The sequence below is a fragment of the Chinchilla lanigera genome, unplaced genomic scaffold (assembly GCF_000276665.1).
Source record: "Chinchilla lanigera isolate Chin_1 unplaced genomic scaffold, ChiLan1.0 scaffold00004, whole genome shotgun sequence".
Taxonomy (NCBI): Eukaryota; Metazoa; Chordata; class Mammalia; order Rodentia; family Chinchillidae; genus Chinchilla; species Chinchilla lanigera.
The window spans coordinates 10,469,701-10,492,206 of NW_004955405.1; the positions used below are offsets into that span (position 1 = coordinate 10,469,701).

The window sequence follows — 22,506 nt, forward strand, 5'->3', positions numbered from 1 at the left end:
AACATGTCACATTTTCTTTGCTTTTAAAGACTTACCTTTGGGGGCTGGGGATTTAGCTCAGCGGCAAAAGCGCCTGCCTGACAAGCGCAAGGTCATGAGTTCGGTTCCCGGTACCGGAGAAAAACCACAAAAAAAAAAACAAAAAACAAAAAGACTTACCTTTGGCTTTTAGCATATTTTAGTATGTTGCCTCTAGGAATTAGTCTTATTTATCTTAGTTGCAGTTAATGGAGCATTTTAAACATGTAGATGCATGTTTTTCATCACATTGAAGGTTTCAGACATTTTGTGAACTAATTTTCTGTTTCTCTTCCTTATATTTCCATTACACATGCACTTAGTAGTGTCCCAAATTCCTTTGAGACATCTGTGTCTGATTTATTTCACTAAGCAGTGTGGTCTCAAAATGCATCCATTTTCCTACAGATAACTCAAGGTTATCCTTCTTTATGGCAGAGTACTAATCTTATAAATAAATAACACATTTTGTTTATTCCTTTGAAACGGACATACAGGCAGCTTCCAAGGTTTAGCTACTGTATTGTGAGTTGTGCTGCTATATTTCTTGTGAAGCCTATAATACCCATTTGGTTCTTTTGAACATCTTTGTTAAAGATTATTTATTTGATGAGACTGTGTCATGCTTTCCTTCTTAAAGCGTTGTTTCTCTAAATCATTAAACATGTTTATAATCATTTCTTTGTAGTCTTCACTGCTTAATGTCTTGGCCTTCATACAGGTAGTTTCTGTTGCCCGTTTTTTTCTTTTTATGTATTACTACTGTCTTTTCTTTATATGTCATACCTGGTGGTGGGGGCACTTTATATAATACATTGCAACATCTCTAGATACTGATTTCCCTCTTCTAGGACTTCTTGTTTGCTTGTTTAGTGGCTTGGCTGAGCTAGTTTAATGAAGTTTTATATCCGTTGCAGTATGAAGTGCCTGTTGTCTTGTATCAGAGACGGCAACCTTGAACATCAGTCTAGCTATCCTGTCATGACAGTGACTTGAACAGCACACTTTCTGTCCCTTTCATTTATGTTTCTGTTAAGCTGTCTGCTACTGTTGGTGTTACCCTCAGTTGTTCATCTCCACTCATTGCTGGTGATTGTTCTGTTGTTTTTGACAAATAAAAAATATTTATATATACATATATATATATATATATCCATAATAATTTACTTTGCCTATATCCTGGATCTTATGTGCTTCATTACACTCATTACCTCTGTGTATATTGTTCTTGCATCTCTGCAGCTTCGTGTGTCTGGGGAACACCAATCTGAGTGGGTCCTTAGACTGGTTGACCTTTCTACTTACTGTATTCCCTTGAATTTCTTCATTATCCCACTTTCTTAGACTATTTGATACCTTTTCCTCTCTCTTAAGCTTCTGACATCTCCTCTAACATCTCTTTCAGCTGACGGTCTCATTTCTTGTTTTACTAAGAAAACAGAAGCAGTTGTCCACTTACCTTAATCTGTCTCATTTACTATCTTTTTTATGTCAGTGTATCCCTGTGGCTAAGGCCAGTCTGTTACAGATTCCATCTATGTCTTCTCCAAGCCATCACTCCAGTAACCCACCCCCACTTTATACCATCAGTTTTTCTTGCTATGCCATAATTTTTTCCGTCTTAAAAGGCTTCTCTGAACTTCACATTTTCTTCTTGCTTTTTCTTTTTCCCTGGCTTTTAAGGCAGAATTCTTCGAAAAATGTCTATATTTTGTGAACTGAATCTGTTTAGTGCCCCCCCCATTACATCAAAACTATCCTATGAACTTTATGCTATTAAATCCAAAGATTGATACCTTTTTTCTCTTTTTTGCATTTGAAATAGTTGTTTTTCCTTGAACCACTTACCCCAGTTACCTTGTTGGAGATCTACCACAGTCTCTTTAGTTTTATCTTCTTCACTGCTCCTCCTCTAGGCTATGAAGTAGAATATGCAGCTGTTACTATTTTCATATATAAGAGGAAATTTAACAATTTGTTTAAACATGATGAAGACTATAGAAAAATGGGGAATAGCATAAATGGACCTCCTCCTCCATTGTCTTAATTTTAGACTCTGGTTTCACTCTAAAACAAATGCCCCTTAAAGCCTGTGGTTCAGAAATTGTTGAACTTTCTTCATTTAAGTTTAGTAGGGCTCCATTTTATTTCATTGTAGATTTAATCCTTTGTAGAAGAAACTTTCAGTGTCTTGAAATTATAAGCCTTTTAAACACACAGAACTATGTCAGGTACATAGAATTTTTGGAATATTTGTGACAGAATTATACAGAAGAGCCGGGCATGGTGGTGCACACCTGTAATCCCAGCACTTGGGAGGCTGAGGCAGGAAGATTGCTGTGAGTTCAAGGCCACCCTGGGCTAAAAGTGAGTTGAAGGTCAGCCTGAACTACATAGCGAGATCCTGACTCAAAAAGACAGGAAAAAAAAAAAGTATACAGAAGACAAACACAAAAGCACACAAAATTAATTTGTTAAATATTTAAGTAGGACTGCCAGAGGGTAAATTGATTTCAAAGCAATAATGTTAATTTAAAAAAAATTTTTTGTGGTAAACATAGGCTACTTTTGATCTTACATGTTACTGATTTTGTTTTACTATACTGTGAAACTTGAATTATTAAAAATGTTCAGAAATACTAGTTTTAGTTTATATACAATTTTCCGAGAGTGTGGTGTAATTACTATAGAAACTATAATTCTTGTGTTTTATTTATATTTATTTTGTTTGCTCATGTTTCTTGTAGATACCTCTAGTTATCAACTTAGAATCTGAAAAACTCCATGTGATCAAACTAATGATTAGGTCATAGTAGCAAGGAAATATTTTTTTGTGAGTGCAAGTTTCTTGACATAATTTTAGAATTTGAGAAACTGTAGGTTTTAAAGAAGGTGGTTAAGTGTTTACTTTGACTTCCACTGAGTCCCAGTGACACTAGTCACATCTTGTAGTTGTTCTAATGAGTACTCAGGCTGGAGTATAATGTCCTCTGTATTTACAAAATAAAGATAAAAATCTGACTGTTTTAGTTGCCTTATCCTGACTAAGTTCATGTTTTAACTTATTGAGTATATACTACCAATTATAGGTATGTTAGGTAGCATACAACTTCCAAACTATTTGGATATTGTTATAAGTCAGTTGAGCAGTGAAGTGGGAAAAAAATAAAACATGGGAAAAGACAGCTGTAATTGTCCATTTTTCTGAGTCATTTACCCTGACAGCACATTTAAAACACAAAATATTGAAGCTGCATGCTTTTAAAAATTCATGTAAATCAGTTACCTGATTTTACAGCTTTGCAGAACTAAGGCCAGAGAAGAGAAACTTTTTTTTTCTTTTTTATCCTCATGGTTTTGCCTTTTCCAGAAGGTCATATGGAATCATTGATGATTGTTTTGGTTTAAATTCTTTCCTGTAGCAAAAATGCAGGATTTAGCTATTCATATATTTTTATTACTGTTGAATAAATGAATCTTGAATCACTTAATGTACTGTAAATCTAAATTACTGGATGTACTGTTTATGTGTTTCACTTTTTGAAGGGACATCTTCATTAGTGTAAACATTCTTGTACTAGTTGTGATATGAACATAAGTTTTTAGTTCACTTTGATAAAATACTTCAGGGCACAAACATTTGAGTTGTATGGTGAGCCTATATTTATACTGCCAAACTGTCTTCTAAAGTGGCTGCAATTACCTTAATTTTTTTTTTTTTTTTTCTGGTACTGGGAATCGAACTCATGACCTTGCACTTACTTGCCAGGCAGGAGCTGTGCTGCTAAGCTAAATCCCCAGCCCCTAATTACCTTAATTTTGGAAGATATTTTAGCTGGGTTGTTTAATTCTTTAGTGATAATTTTTGTTTTTCTTTCTGTACTTAAAAAATTTGATTGACTGTCTTTTTTTTTTTTTTGATTGACTGTCTCTTGACTTGCCTTGCTTCTGATAAGTCTGATGTCAGCCCACACAACCATGCTTTAAGATTTTCTCCTTTATCACAGAAGTACTAATGACCATGAAAAAATGGTCAACATCACTGACCATTAGAGAAATACAAATTGAAACAACATTGAAATTCCATCTCACCCCAAAAAGAATGACTATGAACAAAGAATCAAATAATAACAGGCTGGTGAGGGCATGGTGAGAAAGGAATCCTTCCACATTGTTGGTGGGAATGTAAACTAGTACAATCACTGTGCAAATCAGTATGGAGACTGCTCGAACGACTACAGACTGGAAAATCAGTGATTTTGTTGTGAACTGTTATGATGGTTTTGTTGTTACTGTCCTTGAGGTTGTTGTTGAACTTGGATCTAGGAGTTTATAATGCTCAAATTTAGAAAAGTGAAGGTGCTGTGTTTTGTCCTTCCCACATTATGGGGTAATAGTTACATTTACGTTAGACCTCTTGATAAAGTCTCATAGTTTACTGTCCTGCTTAATACTTTTCCATAGTTCATAGTTTAGTCACCTATAGTTTTTTTCCTCTAGTTCCTTTTCTCTCTGTTTAATTTTTGAGTTTTTCCTACAGCCATGTCTTCAGGTTCATTGGACTTTTCCTTTGCAGCATCTAATCTGTTCAGTCTTACCCAGTTTATTTTCTTCACATTTAAATTTTTATCTCTTGCTCAATCTGAGCTTTTAAAAATATCTTCTAACTTTCAGGTAATTATAAATAACAGATATTTATATTTCATAATGTAGCTTTCCCAAAAAATACTGCCTTGCATTATCAAAACTAGAAATTCATTGGCACAATAAAATTAGGCTGTAGATCTAACTCATATTTCACTACTCCTATTTCACTAGTTTTTGGATGCCTTCACCTCTTCAGTGTATCTGTCTCTTACTCTGTGATACCATCATGTGAATCAAGGTATAGAACTTCTCTATGACTACAAAGAAACTCCTTTAGCTACCAATTGGGGTGTTTTTTATATCTTGAATTATTGTCATATTCATTCTTTCTCTTTGAATGTCTAGAATATAGACGGCTGTTTGTTTTTACATTCTTGTGTACTGTCATCTCTACTGTTGCCAGATTTTATTTCACCTTACATTTCACCTTGTAATGGGTTATATTCCCTGGTCTTTTGTTGAAGCCAGACACTTAATTTTACATTAGTTTATGCTAGAGTTTGTTGTTTATTGTATTATTTTATGTATTACTGGGCATTGTTTTGGGATACAGTTATGTTGCTTAGAATCAGTTTGATCTTTGTGGACTTTTGTTAGTGCCGGTCTAGAACATCTTGGTTCTAAAGTTTGATTTGATTGCTGAAATATTTGTTACCTTCTCAACTGTACTGCATTCCCTGTGTTAAGTCCTTCCATTCTAGTTGATGTGAACGTGAGGATTGTTTTGGCTATTCCTCTTCACAGACTTTTTCTCCAGACTCAACAATTTTTTTCACATGCATGTATAAATCATTCCTCAGTTTAAATGATTCCTCAGGGATCTCTCTTCAGATCTTTGATAAGCTTTACCTCTGTTGCTTTCTTCTGTTTACCCTGCAAACTCTAGCTACTATGATATCTTTAACTTGCAATTTTTTTAAAACTATTGACTGAACTCTGTGAGAGCTTTGGGTTCTGCTTGTTTTTTTCTTTCCCTTTTTTACCAACTCCAGAACTCTTTAAGTAATGAGCTGGGAGAACTGATAGAGGGCGCTTCATTTTCTTGATGCATTCTGTCCTGGGATGACTGTTCTTTAAAAACCATTGCTAAAAACCATTGCTTGTTTACTTTTCTGGTAATTTAAGGTAGAAGAGTAATTGGATTCTCTTCTTCTGTCATGGAAGTCATACCTGCTTGGTAGAAAATTTAATTGTAGTTTTACAAATGTGTAGTTGTCTTTTTTGACTTACTGACAATTTGTGGGATTTTTCAGGAAAACAGTGATATGCCCAACTTGCAGCTTACCTTTTTTGGCCCCCTCTTGATGTTATAATAAAAATATTTAAAATTTTTTGTTACTTATATACATTAATTATGTATTTTAGGCGCAGCCCAAGACAGTGCCTCTTAACTTTTAATGGGGGGCAGGTTGGACATGACTGGCATGTGTATGTTCCTTTTTACATACTCTCTATCTCATGTATGTACGTACATGGTCTTTCATTTATTGTGCATTCTTTCATTCCTAATATGAATATTATCGACACAAATGTATTACTAAGCATTTTTGTTTAACACAGTATAGTGATGATAGTGCTGATGAGTGTTAACTTTTCGTGATTACTTGGAAGAAAATAAAGTGCTTTAAATCTTCCCTTTGTTTACTAATGAAGGTAATGATTCCAATGTAGAATATTAGTTCCTGTATTGGTTAGACTATATACTGGCTATGGATTGAAACCCTAGGCCATAAAATATTTGAAGTTATTCCAAGAGGAGGAAAGAAGGTATTAGTGTATAAGAATTCAAACCTAATTAATTTTTTGCATAATTAGGTTGTGTTCCTAAACATAATACAGCATTAAGGTATGGAAAATTACCTTTTGTGATTTTAGATTCTAAATACATCTTTGGATGAAATTAGTAAAATTTGTAGGCACATAAACGTTATTCAAGAAGAAAAATATTCTTATTCTGATAGTAATAACTGAATTCAGAGTTACCATGAATACATTAGTGTTGTCAGATACTATTTTAAAACTTATTGAAAAGGATTAATGTTTTGTGAATGCATGATAAAATAACTTTCTCTTTTCTGACAGATAAAAGTTAGAGCCAGCCTATCACTTAACTATTCCTGGGCATACTGTTCACTTGATAGCCTTTCCTTTTGAATAATCCAATTCCTTGCTATATGATAAGGATTACATTTATAGTTGTAAATATACTTATTGTTAAAAAAAACTTTCCCTTCTTGTATTTGAGAGACATACTCAATTCCAGAGGTATATACAAATGGGATAAGAAGAAATTACAATTTTACCAGAGTCAGGCATCTTGAAGTTTTTCAACCAAACACATAGAATGTAAGATGGTCAAAATTGAGTAGAGGTATAGCTTCCATCAGCTTTATGATCAAACATATAAAATAGGCAGCAGAAGATAGGTTTTTGTCATATGGATTCTTTTAAAAACTTGTTTTGGTGATTTGTTGTCCTTAAAAAAATTTCCTACCTTAACAGATTGCTTTTTAGAGGTAACCCACACATATATGTGTAATTGTGTTTGTCAGTTTTATTACTGATTCACTGTCCTTATGAATTATAAATTGGGTATTTTACTGTCCCTTCTAAAGTATATTTCAGGCCTGGGGATTTAGCTCAGAGGCACAGCGCCTGCCTGGCAAGCGCAAGTTTGTGAGTTCAATTCCTGGTACCAGAAAAAAAAAAAAAAAAAACTAAAGTATATTTCAAATATTAAATAATCACTCTAAATTTGAATGTAAAATCATGTTGGCTAGCAACATTAGTTCAGTAGATATGCATACTGTTCTTTAGGGCAAATATTTTACTAAAACTTAAGTGGGAGATACTTGTCTTGAAAACTTATTTAAAAATTACTTTTGTAGGCACTATGTTTGAATCTTTGAACTTCATTTTCATTATAGCATTTCTAGTGACTACCATTTCTACTTCAGTGAATTTTGTACTTCAGATGCACAAAGCTTAAGTCATTTGGGTAATTTATCTGTTCTGGTTAAGAAATGAGTTTTTTTAACCAATATCAAAATCTAAATTTCATTGGAGTATGCATGAAATTGGTGGACTAAAGGACAAAAGCAGACATGAAATTTGGCATTTGTTCTTCATTAGAGTAAAATTTAATAGAATATTGAATTAGGTTAGCATCCATTAATTATCTTAAAATATATGATGCATTCCCATTTAATGGCATAGGAGTGAATAGAATGGTGTGAATCAGTAGCTATATAAATAACTCATATCCCTATTATCCAAATACTTAAGTATTTGGGCACGTGACTTGAGTATGAATGAATTGGATATTTATGAGATTATTTAAAAAATCATGTTAGTTGATGGGTGATCTTTTGTATTTACTTTAAATTTCTTCCTTGTATGGGTTGCTTGGTGGACACTCATAATTGAAAGTAGGAGTGGGGGAAAGGTTTATTCTTATTTAAATAATTTTTATCTCAAATAAAGTATGTCTACCAGTCTAACCTTTCCTAACTGGTTAAGGGGACAGATGAGTTAGACTATAATTTTTGTTTCTGTTGTTTTTTGTGTATCTTAGTAGATATTTATGCTACTGTTCATGTATTTACATGTTAGTAATTTTGATGGCTTTTGGATAATTCCACTCTAGAGGGAGAACTGGTGGGCGGTCCTTCCTGTGACACGACCCTTGAGTGACAGTTCTATTTGATTGCCTCCAGTACTGTGAGGAAAGGACACGACTCTATGGTGAGGACTGATGGACATACATTATCTGAGAAAAGAAACTACCAGGTAAGACTTTTTTTCTTTTTCTCTGTTGGTCATATAGCTACACTGAACTGTTTTAATGTGTTATATTTAATTGTAACTAGTAGATTTCAGTGTATACTCAATTTGAGAAACTTTGATTGCATTTTAAGGATATGTATTCGATTCGACAATTGAAGTAGTTGGGAACATTTTTCAAAATAAAGCATTCTCATAAATGTACATTTTTGGTGTCAAAATTTTTTTAATGTACTTAAGTCACAACTCAGATTGACACATGATACGTAAATTTGTGGCTAGATTCAGAGGTAATAGTTCATATAATGAAGTGTTGATATTTTTACATATTCTTGAAAACTTTAAAACTTAGGCTATATTTTGTGTAGTAAAAGTACTACAGAAATGTAGACGACTTTGGATTGATATAGGAGGAATAAAAATGAGACACCCAAGGTATTTACAGTCCCAAATTCTATGGAATTTGTATTAGTTTGCTGTCCTTACTATGTCAGATTCTTGTTCTCTCATTTAATAAGTTGGTTAATAGTGTCCATCCCTTGTGCAGTATGTAGGGAAACCATAAAAATAGTTGGAATGGAAATATTACTATTTGTTTCCAGCTCTTTAAAATAGGTGGTCTGAGGCAGGAGGATCACTGCGAGTTTGAGACCAGCCCAGGCTTCAAAGTGAGCTCAAGGCCAGCCTGAACTGCATCGAGACCCTGTCTCAAAAAGACATACATACATACATACACACATAAATAAAATAAAACCGGTGAATTTTAAAGATAGTGCTATTAAATAGTGGTTTTGTTCACAAAATGAATAATATACTAATTTAATTTTTTAAAGGAAACTTGCTTTAACATTGATAGTAATCTATTTTTAAAACATGTAATCTAGTAAAATAGAACACAGAATAGTTTAAAGTTCAAGTAGAAATAAAAACCTTCCTTTCCCTTCACTCCACCAGTTTTATTCCTCAAGTATGAAGGCAGTTAGTGGGATAACAGCAGTCTTGGCCAACTTCATGTATCTATAAATCATTTGTTTTAATACAGTTAATTTTTTCCTCAAAATGGAAATGTGAACGGGGCGAGACTAGTTTTTATTGTGTATAACAGCAAAATGTCTTTGATTATAAGATGTGAGTCTTGATTTTAGGCCCTGTCCTCAATAGATACTTTAATATTTAGCCTTCCTAGTATTTCACCTAGCTTGATATATGAGCTTTATTGTCAGGTCTTTCTTTATGATTTTAATAAGCCAGAGTAAGCTGGCTAAATTAGTTCTTTTTTGTAACCTTTTCTTCTGATTTGTTGTCAAAGACTTGGCCAATATAGCCTTTGATAATTATTTGTATTACAACCATCTTCTTGGGGTTTTCCACCTTTTGGCAGGTTCTACCAAAGTATTTTAAGAATTTTTTGATTCTAGGTTATGTGGCATTTCAGTGTTCATAAGCCAGTTTTTATAATGTAAGTATAGAAATTTTGTTTGATTATGCAGTACAGTGAATTTACTTCGTGGAACCATATTCATGTGGAATTCCAAAATTTGTACTTAAGAATGGAATAAAACAGAGTCATGTTTCACACACGAAGAGATTGGCTTATTCTTGTTCATGCTACTCTGAAAACATTGTTGTCCCAGTCACATTACTTGTAATACAGGTTTTTGAGCTTACTAGAAAAATACTTTTTTGGTTAGTTTTGCTGACTGAATATAGTTTGCTTTTTCTCTTTAGTTGTTGTATAATGTTGCTTGATGCATATTGAAATATTCTGTTACAGTTGTTTAAATCTGGATTGTAAAATTATTTTTGAAACCTCCTCTGGGCCAGGCGTAGTGGTGCATGCCTGTGATCCCAGCACTCAGGAGGCTGAGGCAGGAGGATCATTCCAAGTTCGAGACCAGCCTGGGCTGCAAAGTGAGCTCAAGGCCAGCCTGAACTGCATAGTGAGACCCTGTCTCAAAAAGACCAAGAAAGCCTCCCCTGAAAAGGACATGTCTAGATACAATTTCCTGTTGAGTGCTATGATAATATATTAAGAGCATATGGGATTCACAGCATAATATTCAAAGGAATGTTAAATCACCAAAATAACATTTGTATTGTAGAGTCTGTATATTCTTAGATAAAATCAATTTCAATTTTTAAAAATTCTTGGAGGCATTTTATTTTTCATGGTTAAAGTAAGATTTCCCTTTATCCATATTTATAACTATTTTCATTTATCTTTGAGGGCCTTAGCTTTTGGAGAACACTTGATTCTTGAAGCATCCTGAGAATGGGATAATATTCCAGAATATAACAAGAATAGCAGTTCTCTACTCATTTCCTTATAGGCATAATTAAAACCTCAGAATTAAAGCCTTCAAAATTTATTAGTTCAGAAAGATGCCTTTTTTCTTAGCTCTGTGGTAAAGGTAGTTTTTTTGTTGTTGTTTTGTTTTGTTTGGTTTGGTTTTTCTCCGGTACCAGGAACCGAACTCACGACCTTGCGCTTGCCAGGCAGGTGCTTTGCCACTGAGCTAAATCCCCAGCCCCTAAGGTAGTTTTCAAGATTGGCGTGGGTTGAAGTACTGTTTTTTTATGGTGGTATCTACTTGTATGTTTACTTTCTCACTGCACATTTAAGCACAGTTAGATTTTTGAAGTTTAGATACAATAGTTGAAGTTTATTTGCATATGTAGGTTGGTGTATTAGGTAAGAGTTTATTAAATGGTTCACACTTCATTTGTCTTGGGAGGGTTATGAAGCTATTTCGAAAGAGATACAATCTTTCTTCTTTCCTTTTTTTTTTTTGCTAGAATTTTCTTCCTCTAATTTACTAATTTATCCTAGATATTAGCATGCAGAAATATAAATTATCTTAGTAACTGTTGTCACTAATCAGTGACTTTCTTACTCAAGCTCCTAGACCAATGGTGGCAAACCTATGGCACGAGTGCCACAGCAGACTGTTTGTTATTGCTGCAAGCTCTAAAAGGTTCACCAGCACACATCACACATAGTTTTACTATGTTCTGTTCTCCCGTGTTTTGTTTTGTTTTACCTTTTCTGTTACTCCCTATAGGGGGTTTTTCCACTTGGTAGTAAAAAACTTTGTTTCCCTGTTACGCGCTTTTACACTTCAAGCTTTCCCTTGTATTGGTTTCCTTCATTTAATGTCTTACTTTCACATAACTCAAGAATTCAAATTGCAGTTTTTCCAGAAATCATTCTGTAATGGGCTCACCGTTCCTTTGTCTTCCGCACACTTCTTGTTTAGTGTTTGCCATAGTATACTGCAGTTCTCTGTTAATTTGTCTTTGTTTCCCTATAGAACTGTACTGTCTAGTACTTTCGGCGCTAGCCACAAATGACTTTTTAAATTAAGTAATATTAAAATTGTAGCTCTTCAGTTGCACAAAGTCACATTTCAAACGCTCAATGGCTACACGCTGCTGATGCCTGCTATGTTGAACAGTGTAGATTAGAATGTTTCCATCGCTGCAGAAAATTACATTAGACGATGCTGCTTTATGTGTTACACTTACTGAAAAGTAGGACTGTATTTATTTTGATACTGCCCATACCAAGCATAGTGCTTAGTATATAAAGATACTTGCTCAATGCATAGTTTTTCAATGAAGCTAAGTAAAACAGTGGAACAGTGGAAAAGATGAAATAGGGAAATGTGCTAGATAACTCATTACTAATATTTCTGAGATATTTCACTCTTATTACTTTGCATAGGACTTTTCAATATGAAGTCATTTCCGGTATATTGAGTTTTTAAACCATAGAAGTAATAGATGTCTCAGTTGCAAAAATGTTGAAGAAAAATACAAAAGATATAAAATGCAGTTTGAAAGCTCACATTTACAACTTTATTCTTAATGGTTTGGTGTGTCTTTTCAGGTGTACTAGTGACTGTATACCTGCAGATGTGATTTATTGTCTTTGTTTTTAATGAATGTGTATTTTACAGCTTACTTATTTTGCCTATGGTGATATATTCAAAAGAAAAGGAAAAAAAAATAGAGTTTCCAGTCCATCCAAAACCCTAAGTACCTTCTCAGATGCTGCATAAGGACTCAGCACCTATCTGACTTCTTACCAAAGATTTTGTATAATATAAAGCATTTGTAGCACAAGCTATCTGATTATGTAACATGTATAAATGTACCAATAGACGTTCCTATTTGGTATGTAAGCTTTATGTAGTACCATACAAGTTAACATTTTCCTTTGTACTGGAGCAAAAATATAAGTGTAAATAAACAATAAAGTGCCACTTTCCATTTTTTTGTATATTACATATTATTGAAAGTTTTATCTCTATGCAGTCCAGGATGGAACTTAAAAGTGATGATATTTTAGTCATAGTTATAGCATAGGTAGCTTGTGACTTTTTATGGCTACCTTCTACTGTGGTTAAAAATAGTATTAGCATCAAGTCTTAGCGTCTACAGCATACAGTATGTTAAAGATACATAATAAATGTAAAGAACGTTTAATACTGGAATATACTTAACAGATGAAAATTTATCAGGATAGATCTGGTGCCCAGAGAAAAAGAATGGAGGTTTGAGTTATTGTTGCTGTTTGGTGTTAGGTAAAAGTGCCTGTGTGAAGAGATGAGTTTTAAAAGTGCATGTCTGAATCCAGGGCACTGGTTTACAATTTTCTTTTCTTTCTTCTTGAAATTCTTAAAATCAACAGATGGCTGTGACTTACTGTATCTAGCCAGATAAAGAGAAAGGTAGTAAAAAAAAAAAACTCAGAATGGATAATTTATGTTCTGTTGGCTTGGAATAATACAGCTGCTAAGTTGAAGTTGCTCTTCTAATTACATTTTATAATATGATGCAAGTTTCACTAAGACCCTTGCTTTATGACACCCTTTAGTATCTTGATAATTTTTTTCCTATAGTACATCTAGGCCAAAAGAAATTCTGCTAAGTATTTAGGCCAGATCATTTATAGTAAGTAGTTGACATGGTATCTGACAACTGCTATTGTGTTTTCCAAGATTTAAAATAATCTGGTGGCACCCTTGTGTGTTCCCTGTGGTACTTTTGAGAATTTATGCCCTGGGTTTTATACATAAAACATTAAATATTCTCTTTCAGAAAAATACATATAAGTGATCTGCTTCAATTATGAGTGTGGAATATATGTATTCATTAAATTGAAAATTAACATAGTACTACAAATACATCTGTGAACCAGAGAAAATATAGAAGCAAGTAAAATTACCTTTTAAAATACTATCAGAGAGCCAGGCGTGATGGCATTACGCCTGTAATCCGAGCACTTGGGAGGCAGAGGCAGGAGGATCATTGCAAGTTTGGGGCCAGCCTGGGCTACAAAGTGAGTTCAAGACCCCCTGAACTGCATAGTGACACCTTGTGTCAAAAAGACAAAAAAAAAAACCAAATCTCTCAGAGACTTTATGTGGCAACTTATTTATTTTTAATCGTCTGAAGTCTCTCATAAAAATAGAAAAGCTAGGTTATAAAACCAAAACTCATGAAAATTTTGCAACAAACAATTTTTTTGCATCTTTGGTGACTTGGTAAAAGGAACCCCAAAATACAGGCAGATGAGAACTAACAAAAGGATGACATCAGTTTTTGTGGATAAAAATGTAGAAAGACACATTGTGTGATGGAGCGGGAGTAGAAACACTTGAAGTACCCAGTAGGTATTCATTGGTAAGTACAGTTAGCCAGTTTGAGATAGATTTTGTCAACCACATTAGGTTGCAAAAGGGACCTGTGATAAGACTAAAGTGACAGGAGCAGGCTAGATCTGTTAACTTTTGAGAATGACCTATTAGTGTTTCCTTTTGGACTCTCACAAGGAGAGAAATCAGAACAGAATAGGACATGAGCATCAGAGACATTGGGAAAATAAAGTGCATATAGAAGTGGAAGAGAGGGATGGGGCCAAAAAAAATCTCAGAAAACAAGTTGTGTTTTCAAGCTCAATGTGAAAACAGAAGAGGGAACTTACATGAAATTAGAGATGATATCTTTTAAAAACCTATATCCTAATATTTCAGGAATATTAAATTCATAAGAAGTCTTCTAGGAATATGGTTGGGAGCATTTGTACCAATTTTGAGTTCTGTCCACAGTGTTTGTTCTGAGTTATTTAATAATGTCAGAATTTAACTTTTTTCTCAATCTATTTAGATGGTGTCTGAGACATTTTTCCTAAGTAAATGAGATGTTCTCCAATGAAGTCTAGATTTTTTTGTTTTACCTTTCATATTTAAATTTAATCCATCCAGAATTTATTTTTATATATGGTTAAGGAACCCAGTTTCCTTTACTCTCTTCTTTAGTCAAATCATTAACATGATGTATCAGTTTGTTCTACTTTTAACTAATCAATAGTGCTAGTTCTCCCAGCTATGTTTTTTTTGGTTTTTCTCCGGTACCGGGAACCGAACTCACGACCTTGCGCTTGCCAGGTGGATGCTTTTGCCACTGAGCTAAATCCCCAGCCTCATTTTTTGTTTGTTTGTTTGTTTGTTTTGTTTTGTTTTTTGTTTTTTGTTTTTTTTTTGTCTCCCAGCTATGTTGTCAACATGTTTATTTGCATAGGTTTGTGTCTTCTGTCTCTGTTCTATTATTTTTATGTGTTTGTGCTGTGCCAATGTGTTTTTAAAATTCCTATGCCTTTATGTTCAATACTTATGTCTTGCTGTTAACCTTGGTTTTCATAAATGGCTTAACCATTTTGCTCTATGATAAATTCAGAATATTCTAGAAAGGAGACTCCTCCAACAAAAAAAGTATTGAATTTACTAGTGCAGTCACACTGCCTTGATTACTATTGGGGAAAAATATCATAGGTTTATGATATTCTTTCTATCTATGAATTTATATTCTGAGGTCTTTTGTACTTTCTCTCCGTTTTATATTTTTTAACATTAGACTTGTAAGTTTGTAGTCAGAGTTGTAAATGGTATTTTTTAAGATTGTACTTTACAGTGCTTCTGCTAAACTGAAAGATAGTTACCCTTTTAAATTGGCTTTTTATGTCTATCAAGGTTGCTTAACTTTCTTAGAGGGGGATTTTCTTGTGTTTTCATGTATATATACATATGATTTGGAAATGACAGTTTTGAAAGTTTGTAATTTTTATGGCTTGCATTTCTTTTCTGCTCACTGGTACTTCTGATGCACTGTTGAAAAGAAATGTTAATAGTAATCTGTCTCTTGTTACTTACCTTACAGGGAAAGTTTTAAGTTGTTACCATTAGATACGATGTTTGATAAGGGAATTTTTGAGGTATATTTTATTAGGGTAAAGTATGCTACTTTTTAGTATATTTTTTCTCTGCAAAACTCTTCTCATTTTTAAGAGTGCTTACCATGTGTATTTTTCACTTATATGTCAGAGATTTGTCAATTTTATGAGGAATCAACTTTTAGCTTACTGTGGGTAATTTTTAAATTTGTTTCTGTTTTGTGTTCGTCACTAATCTTCGGTGCTTTTACTTTACTTTCTAAGGTCTGTTTATTTTAATGTCCCTTGATCTTAAGTGTATTTAGATTTTGCAAAGTTTTTCTTTTTGCCTTTTTATTGCTGACTGCCCCTTTTTTTCCGTACTCATTCTTTTTTTGTTTGGTCTTGGTACTGGGCATTGAACTGAGGACCCTTGCACCAAGCTACATTCCCAGCCCTTTTTATTTTTTAATTTGAGATGGAATCTCACTAAATTACCTAGGCTGGACTCAAATTTGTGCCCTTCCTGCCTCAGCCTCTCGTAGTGCTTGGATTACAGACATACAGTGCCACCCAGTATGATTACAGAATGTGGTTACTAGAATACCAATTATTTGTTTATGTGCTTAAAATATTTGCTCAGTTTCCCTTTATTCCTGTCAGGCTCCGCAGTATATTTAAACTACTTTGTTCACTATTGTATTTCTATTCAAAAGTAGTATCTGGCATATAGTAGATAATAAATATTTGAATCCCTATCTCATGCAGCAGTTTTGTTTCTGAGTGGAGCATTTTGTTTTTTTAATAGTTTGATATACTAAGAAATACATGCACACATACACATATTTTTCAAGCTCTTGGTTAAAATTTTACTTCCTAAGGGAAATGATTATTCTGTTTACATAATCTTGTTTGTTGTAATTTTGAGAAGTAATGATAAGTTTTTGTTTTTTTTTTTATCATTATCTACAACTCTGTAGGTTTGGTGGCTCTTTTCTTTCCTATTTCCTTTTTTTCTTCCCTCCCTTTTCCTTCTGTTTCATTTTTCTTTCTACTTTCTTTGTTACCATTTCCCTTCTAGTTAAGGAACTAAAAACATTTTTTTCCTGATGGTTTTTTTTTTTTTTGCCTTTTTGAGACAAGGTCTCGCTGTGCAGTTTAAGCTGGCCTTGAGCTGACTTTATAGCCCAGGCTGGCCTCGAACTTGGAACGATCCTCTGCCTCAGCTTCCCAAGTGCTAAGATTACAGGCGTGCGCCACCATGCCAGTTCCTTAACACATATCTTATGGTACTTTTAGTATTTTTTTGTGTCTGAAAAGTTTATTTCATCTCCATTTTCAAAGATTGCTGAGTTAAGAAATTTATAGTTAACAATTTTCCTTTTAGAATTTTAAAGATGATGCTTCCATGTCTTCAGAATGATTTCTTTTGAAAAATCTGTTGTACATATGTTTTTTTCTCTTTGGCCTTTATTAAGAATTTAAAAATTTGTCCTTGTTTTAGTTAGGGGATATATATCTATATTTTTTTCATTTGATAGTTTTGATTTTGATCTGTCTTGGTCTAATTTTTTCATCACTATTGTTTGGGGTTTGTTGTATTTCTTGAAGTTGTGTTCCTTATAGTTTTTAACAAATTTGGGGATTTTTTTTTTGTCCTTTGCTTCTTTATATGTTTTTTTTCTGTATTTGCTGTTCTCTGGCAGTTCCAATTGCACATACTTGTGAGTGCCTTGAAGTTGTACCCAGCTTACAGATGCTTTATTTTTTCTCTTCTAATTTTTTTGGTTTTTGTTCTTTTCCGGTACCAGGAATTGAACTCATGACCTTGCACTTGCCAGGCAGGCGCTGTGCCGCTGAGCGAAATCCCTAGCCCCTCTCTTCATTTTTTTAACGATACCTGTTGTTATGATTTCAAGTTTGCTTATCTTTTCAGTATGCCAGTCTTCCCGTGTTTTAAATATGAAGCCTAATTATAACTTTTAAGGTCATTGTCTACTATCCTTTTGTATAAGTTTTGTGTCATTCTGTGTGTGTTCTCTTGATTTTTGTAGTTTTTTCCCTGCTACCTTTTATCTGTTATATTTTATTGCTTTGAATAGCAGATGATTTTAGTTTAAGTACATATTCTTGGGATTTTTATTGTAATATACAGAGTCCACGAAAATAATGTATACTTCAGGAAAAGAAAAATAATTAATATTTGGAAACTAATAGCCACCACTTTGAGCATCTCTTGTAATTGTAGAGGCCAAAAGCAACTTGTATTAATCTCATGATGTCTCAATAAATTTAGTATTAAAATGTTTATACAGTTTGGTTTTCCTGAAGTATGTATACATTTTTTGGTGGACTGTATATATTTATTTCTGTTAATTCTTGAGATTTGTGGGGGTTTAATTAAGTTACTTAGAAAGTATTTGATCTACTTGATCTTTTTGAGATTTCCTTTTTTTTTTTTGGTACATGTGCATTTTTAGTACATGTTTGTAGTATGTAATGATTACATTCATTGTGGAGAGTTGTTACATGTACATAACACATCCTAAATTCTTTCTACATCCCCTTCCTCGCTGCTCCCTGTCCCATCACTCTATCTCTCAATCCTTTTCCCATTGAATAACCTTTATATTAGGGCTCATTTTTCTTCAACTACTGAAGCAGTACTTTTCTGAGTATGTTATCTGAGTACCTATAGGAAGGAGCCTAAATAATTCCCAGCCCTGTGAGTTGTTCCTGTGTTTCTTTCAGGTGTTTTATCCTAATTGCCTCCCTCAAGATTTCCTAGAGTCTAATAGATAGCTCCATAAGTTCAGTGGTCAGTCATGTCCCTGTCTAAGGTAATAGTGTTACAATTAACATTCCTTACTTTAAAAATCTGAGTTAGCTGGCATTGTTGTGCGTGCCTGTTATCCCAGGATTCAGGCAGGAAGTTGAGGCAGGAGGATTGTGAGTTTGAGTCCAGCCTGGACAAAATTATAAGAACCTGTCTCAGAAAATCAGAACCAAAATAAAATACTGTGTTGTTCAGCATAGAATAGTATTATATCCTTACTGTTTAATGTGGCTTAATAAATTAGAGTTGTAAAGTGTTAATGAAAATATGAAGATACTTTTTCAATTTAAAAAAAAGGGGAAAAAATTTTTAATTTAGGGCCAGAAATATGAAAGATGCTTGGGGTGTGTGAAATTTTAAATCTTTTCTGCCAGGACAAAGGGACTGTGATAAAGTTAAAAGAATGATTGCTAAAGAATTTTGAGTTTGAGTCATTATTCTCACTTCTATCTATATTACTTTGGGCTAGATAGTCTTTGCTCTATGTTCATTGTATTTAAGAGGTCTTTTAAAAATCAGGGACTGACTTTGCAAAAGCATTTCTGCTAACAAATATAGAAGGAATGAGAAAAATAGAAAATCACCATTAGAATGCCACAGTATCCATGGATGAATGCTATAGTTACTGGGCAGAAGTTCAAGAACAAGTAGATATTTGCATGCTCTCAAAGTACTTCTCCAAAACATTATTTCAAAACAGAAGAATATTTATGTTGGAAAAAGTATGGCAAATATGCCACCTTAACCAAGATCAAAGTATCACCTAGAATAAGGTATATTAATACATTGCTCACATATTGGAATATATGTACATCACATATGATTCATTTGAGGTTGTAGCACATTTGTGGTGGTGTTATATTAAAAACATATAATCTCAGTTTGATTCTGAGAAAATATCAGACATCAAAATTACAAGACATTCTCTAGTGTATTTAGCAAGACATTAGTGCTGTGAAAACAGGTATAAAGTGTCAATTGAGAAAAGATAAAGGAAACTGAATGTAAATGGTTGAGGGAAGGGGTAATTTTAAGTAAGGGAAATAAAAGTAATTGAATACTTGAGGTTATAAAAGTTAATAATGGGGCCAGGGATGTAGCTCAGTGGCACAGCACCTGCCTGGCAAACGCAAGGACCTGAGTTCGATTACCAACGTGGCACACAAAAAAAGTTAATAAGGCTTGAGGTGGTAGCTCAGAGGCAGTGTGTTTCCCTAGCATGCACAAGTGCCTGTGTTCATCCAGCAGTGGGGGGGGCTTCATTGTTTATGACACTGCATATGTCTCTTAAGTGCTATTTTCCGATAATTTGTTTACTAAAATCTTTATTTTTCTCTTTATTATTTAGTTTGATAAACTGTCCCTCTAATGGGATAGTGCTTATTTGAGCACAACAAATAGAACACTTAGATTAATTTCTTCCCAAGGATTATACTTACTCCAGAGTTATCCCTACTTTTTATAAATTCAGTTGTTCAGTTTTAGGAAGTGCAGCTTGAATCAAACTTTGTTTCTCCTAGATGACATTAGCATGTATGAGGTCCTTAGACTTAATGTTGAATACTCAAGAAAGCAAGGGATTATACAAGGAGCAGATAGCCAGAGTTTTAAACATATTGTTTTAAGATGTTTCATGATGGCCAGGTAAGCTGTGTTTTTGCATTTTCTGGAAAAGTGCACAGGTTTATAGAGATCTCTGCTTTCTGTTCTTTAGTGAAATCTAAAAGATGATTCTGGGGTTGGGTAATAGTGAAGAGTTGAACAGGGAGTCATAATGTTGAAACTGGACGTTCAGATCTTTATAGCATGATTTCCTTATTTTTCAAAGAGCAGAAGAATTCCATCGTTTATCATGTTCTGGTTGGACTCCTTTCTTATCGTTTGCTGGAGTTTGAACTTCAGAACTATGGTGTCAACCCTGCTGTAATATCTCAGGGGAGCTCCTAGTGTGGGGCTGGTGCCATGGCTCACCCTCCAACCTTTCCTTCTTCACTTCAGCCTCCAGCTCTGAGCTTTCAAATCCCCAAAGTAGCAAATGTTGAAAGAACTTGCGCAGGTAAGTATGCTGTGGGAAAAGCTGGGGGAAACGACGGTACGGTCATCAATATTTTGAGGGTGGATGTTGGGCCATTTACGAGTGAGTTGTTAGTTTAGAAATAATAATTTTCTTATAAATTATTTTCTTCATAAAAATTGTCTCATAAATAATTACATAAAAGTCTAGTGTTGTGAAAATATTTTTAAGTTGAAGAATAATATCATAATATAGAGAAATTTTTTTTTATAAAAACTTTGTGTTCTCCGCAGAGTGTAGCAGGACCAGAAAACTCATGTTTAGAAAAGAAACTAAGAAAAAAGTGAGGGAAGGCCTATATCCATAGAATGCAACTTTGCCAAATGTAACATGATCTCAGAAGGATCAAGTTAAAAGCTGCTACTTTTTTCTTGAGGTTTTAGGCAAGTAGTTAAATGTTTTGGATTTCTATAGGAATAGAAACCTGCAGTATCTTTGAAGGCTTGACAGGAGGACTAGGGGACATTTCTGCTAACTTACAGGTTTAAAGCTAACAAAAACAAGTATAGACACAGTGCAGGCACAATATGTGGTGTACAGACAGCAGTATTTGTTGATTGAATATATTCACCAAATTGTGTGTGTGTGAGAGAGGGGGAGAGGGAGGGAGGGAGAGAGAGAGAGAGAGAGAGAGAGAGAGAACACATGACAGATTGATTGCCGAAGGCCTTGTCATTTTCTGTTTGTTTTCCTTGTACCAAAAACTGTGATCTAGTGTTACAGATTCTTTTTGTCTTAAGATGTGATTTTTAGAAATAATTTTGTGTGAATGCACCTTGGGTCTTCCTTACCTTTCCAACTGTTTCTACCTCTTAAGGCTCTTGCTTTTCAGAAAGTGTTTGAAAATTATTTCCTTAACTTGTCCAGGTATATTCTATATAATTCATGTTCATGTGATGTGTAGGTTCTTTTGCACATAACAAGATGTTTGAAATCAAATTCAGGAAAAACAGGTTTTTGATGCAGCTTATGAGAGGTAACATCAGAGAATGTGTGAGGTTTACAGAAATTAGAGCACCCACTATTTCAGGTGTGAGCAAAGATCTTACATATAAAGAATCCTCAGTTTATCTCCCACTTTCTTAAAGTCATAGTTATTTTAAATTTACTTAGATCCTTCATCAAAGTAACAACATAGATCAGTTTTTTTCTGTACATGTTGAAAATCCCTTCTCCCCTTCCTTTTTATTAGACCAGTCCTCCCCACCTTTTAAGGATTAACTGAAAAACACTCACTTTCATTGAGTATTTCCTTTATGCTTAGAGGATTTGTTTCATATCCTACGCTTAGAAGTTTTTTACTGTTACATCTCTTTTATTTATATTTTGCAATTTTATGTCCTAATATTTAAGGGAAAATTACTTCTTTCTTTAATTTTGTTCTCTATTATGTGAATTTTATTTTATTTTTTTTGCAGTACTGGGGATTGAACTCAGAACCTTGCGCTTGCCAGGAGGCGCTGTGCCACTGAGCTAAACCCCCAGCCCTCTATAATGTGAATTTTCATCTGTAATTATGGTGTATGAGTGTTAACTCTTTTTTCCTATGGGTTAAGACTTTGAACGCTTTGAGCTTTGGTTTTAGAATGGTGCAGCCTACCTTTTAAAGCTTATCTGTTGGTGATTCAAATTTGAATCTGTATGAGGCTTATTGCTGCATCTATTAGGATTATGGAAAACAACAAAATCCATGTATCCAAATTGAAGCATAAAGGGCATACTCCTAGATCAAAACCAAATTGACAAGTGGCATTTATAGATGTTTTAGTAATCCTTTCTATGGAATGTGTAGATTTTTGCATGTTAAGGGATGTGGTATCCATGGTTTTGGGGGTTGCATCTAAATAAAGCTGCTTCAGACACCAAAGTACAGAAGAGTGATGATGACTGTCCCTGCTCCCTCCATTTTGCCCGACTTACAGAGTTTTAGGGTTT

The 22,506-nt window shown here is 34.0% G+C and overlaps 1 protein-coding gene across 4 annotated transcripts in view; it reads left to right on the forward strand.

Annotated features, from left to right (window-relative positions):
* Window positions 1-22,506, forward strand: part of Cnot2 (CCR4-NOT transcription complex, subunit 2) — a 95,816-nt gene that overhangs the window by 18,287 nt on the left and 55,023 nt on the right. The window contains exon 2 of one of the 4 annotated variants that reach the window (XM_005374306.2): window positions 8,382-8,454. The exons of 1 other annotated variant lie outside the window; for it this stretch is intronic. In XM_005374306.2, coding sequence (XP_005374363.1) covers window positions 8,382-8,454 — 73 coding nt within the window. Of the gene's footprint in view, window positions 1-8,311; window positions 8,455-20,401; window positions 20,554-22,506 lie in introns of those variants that run through there. 2 more of the 4 variants (XM_005374307.2, XM_005374308.2) reach the window with 2 other exon arrangements.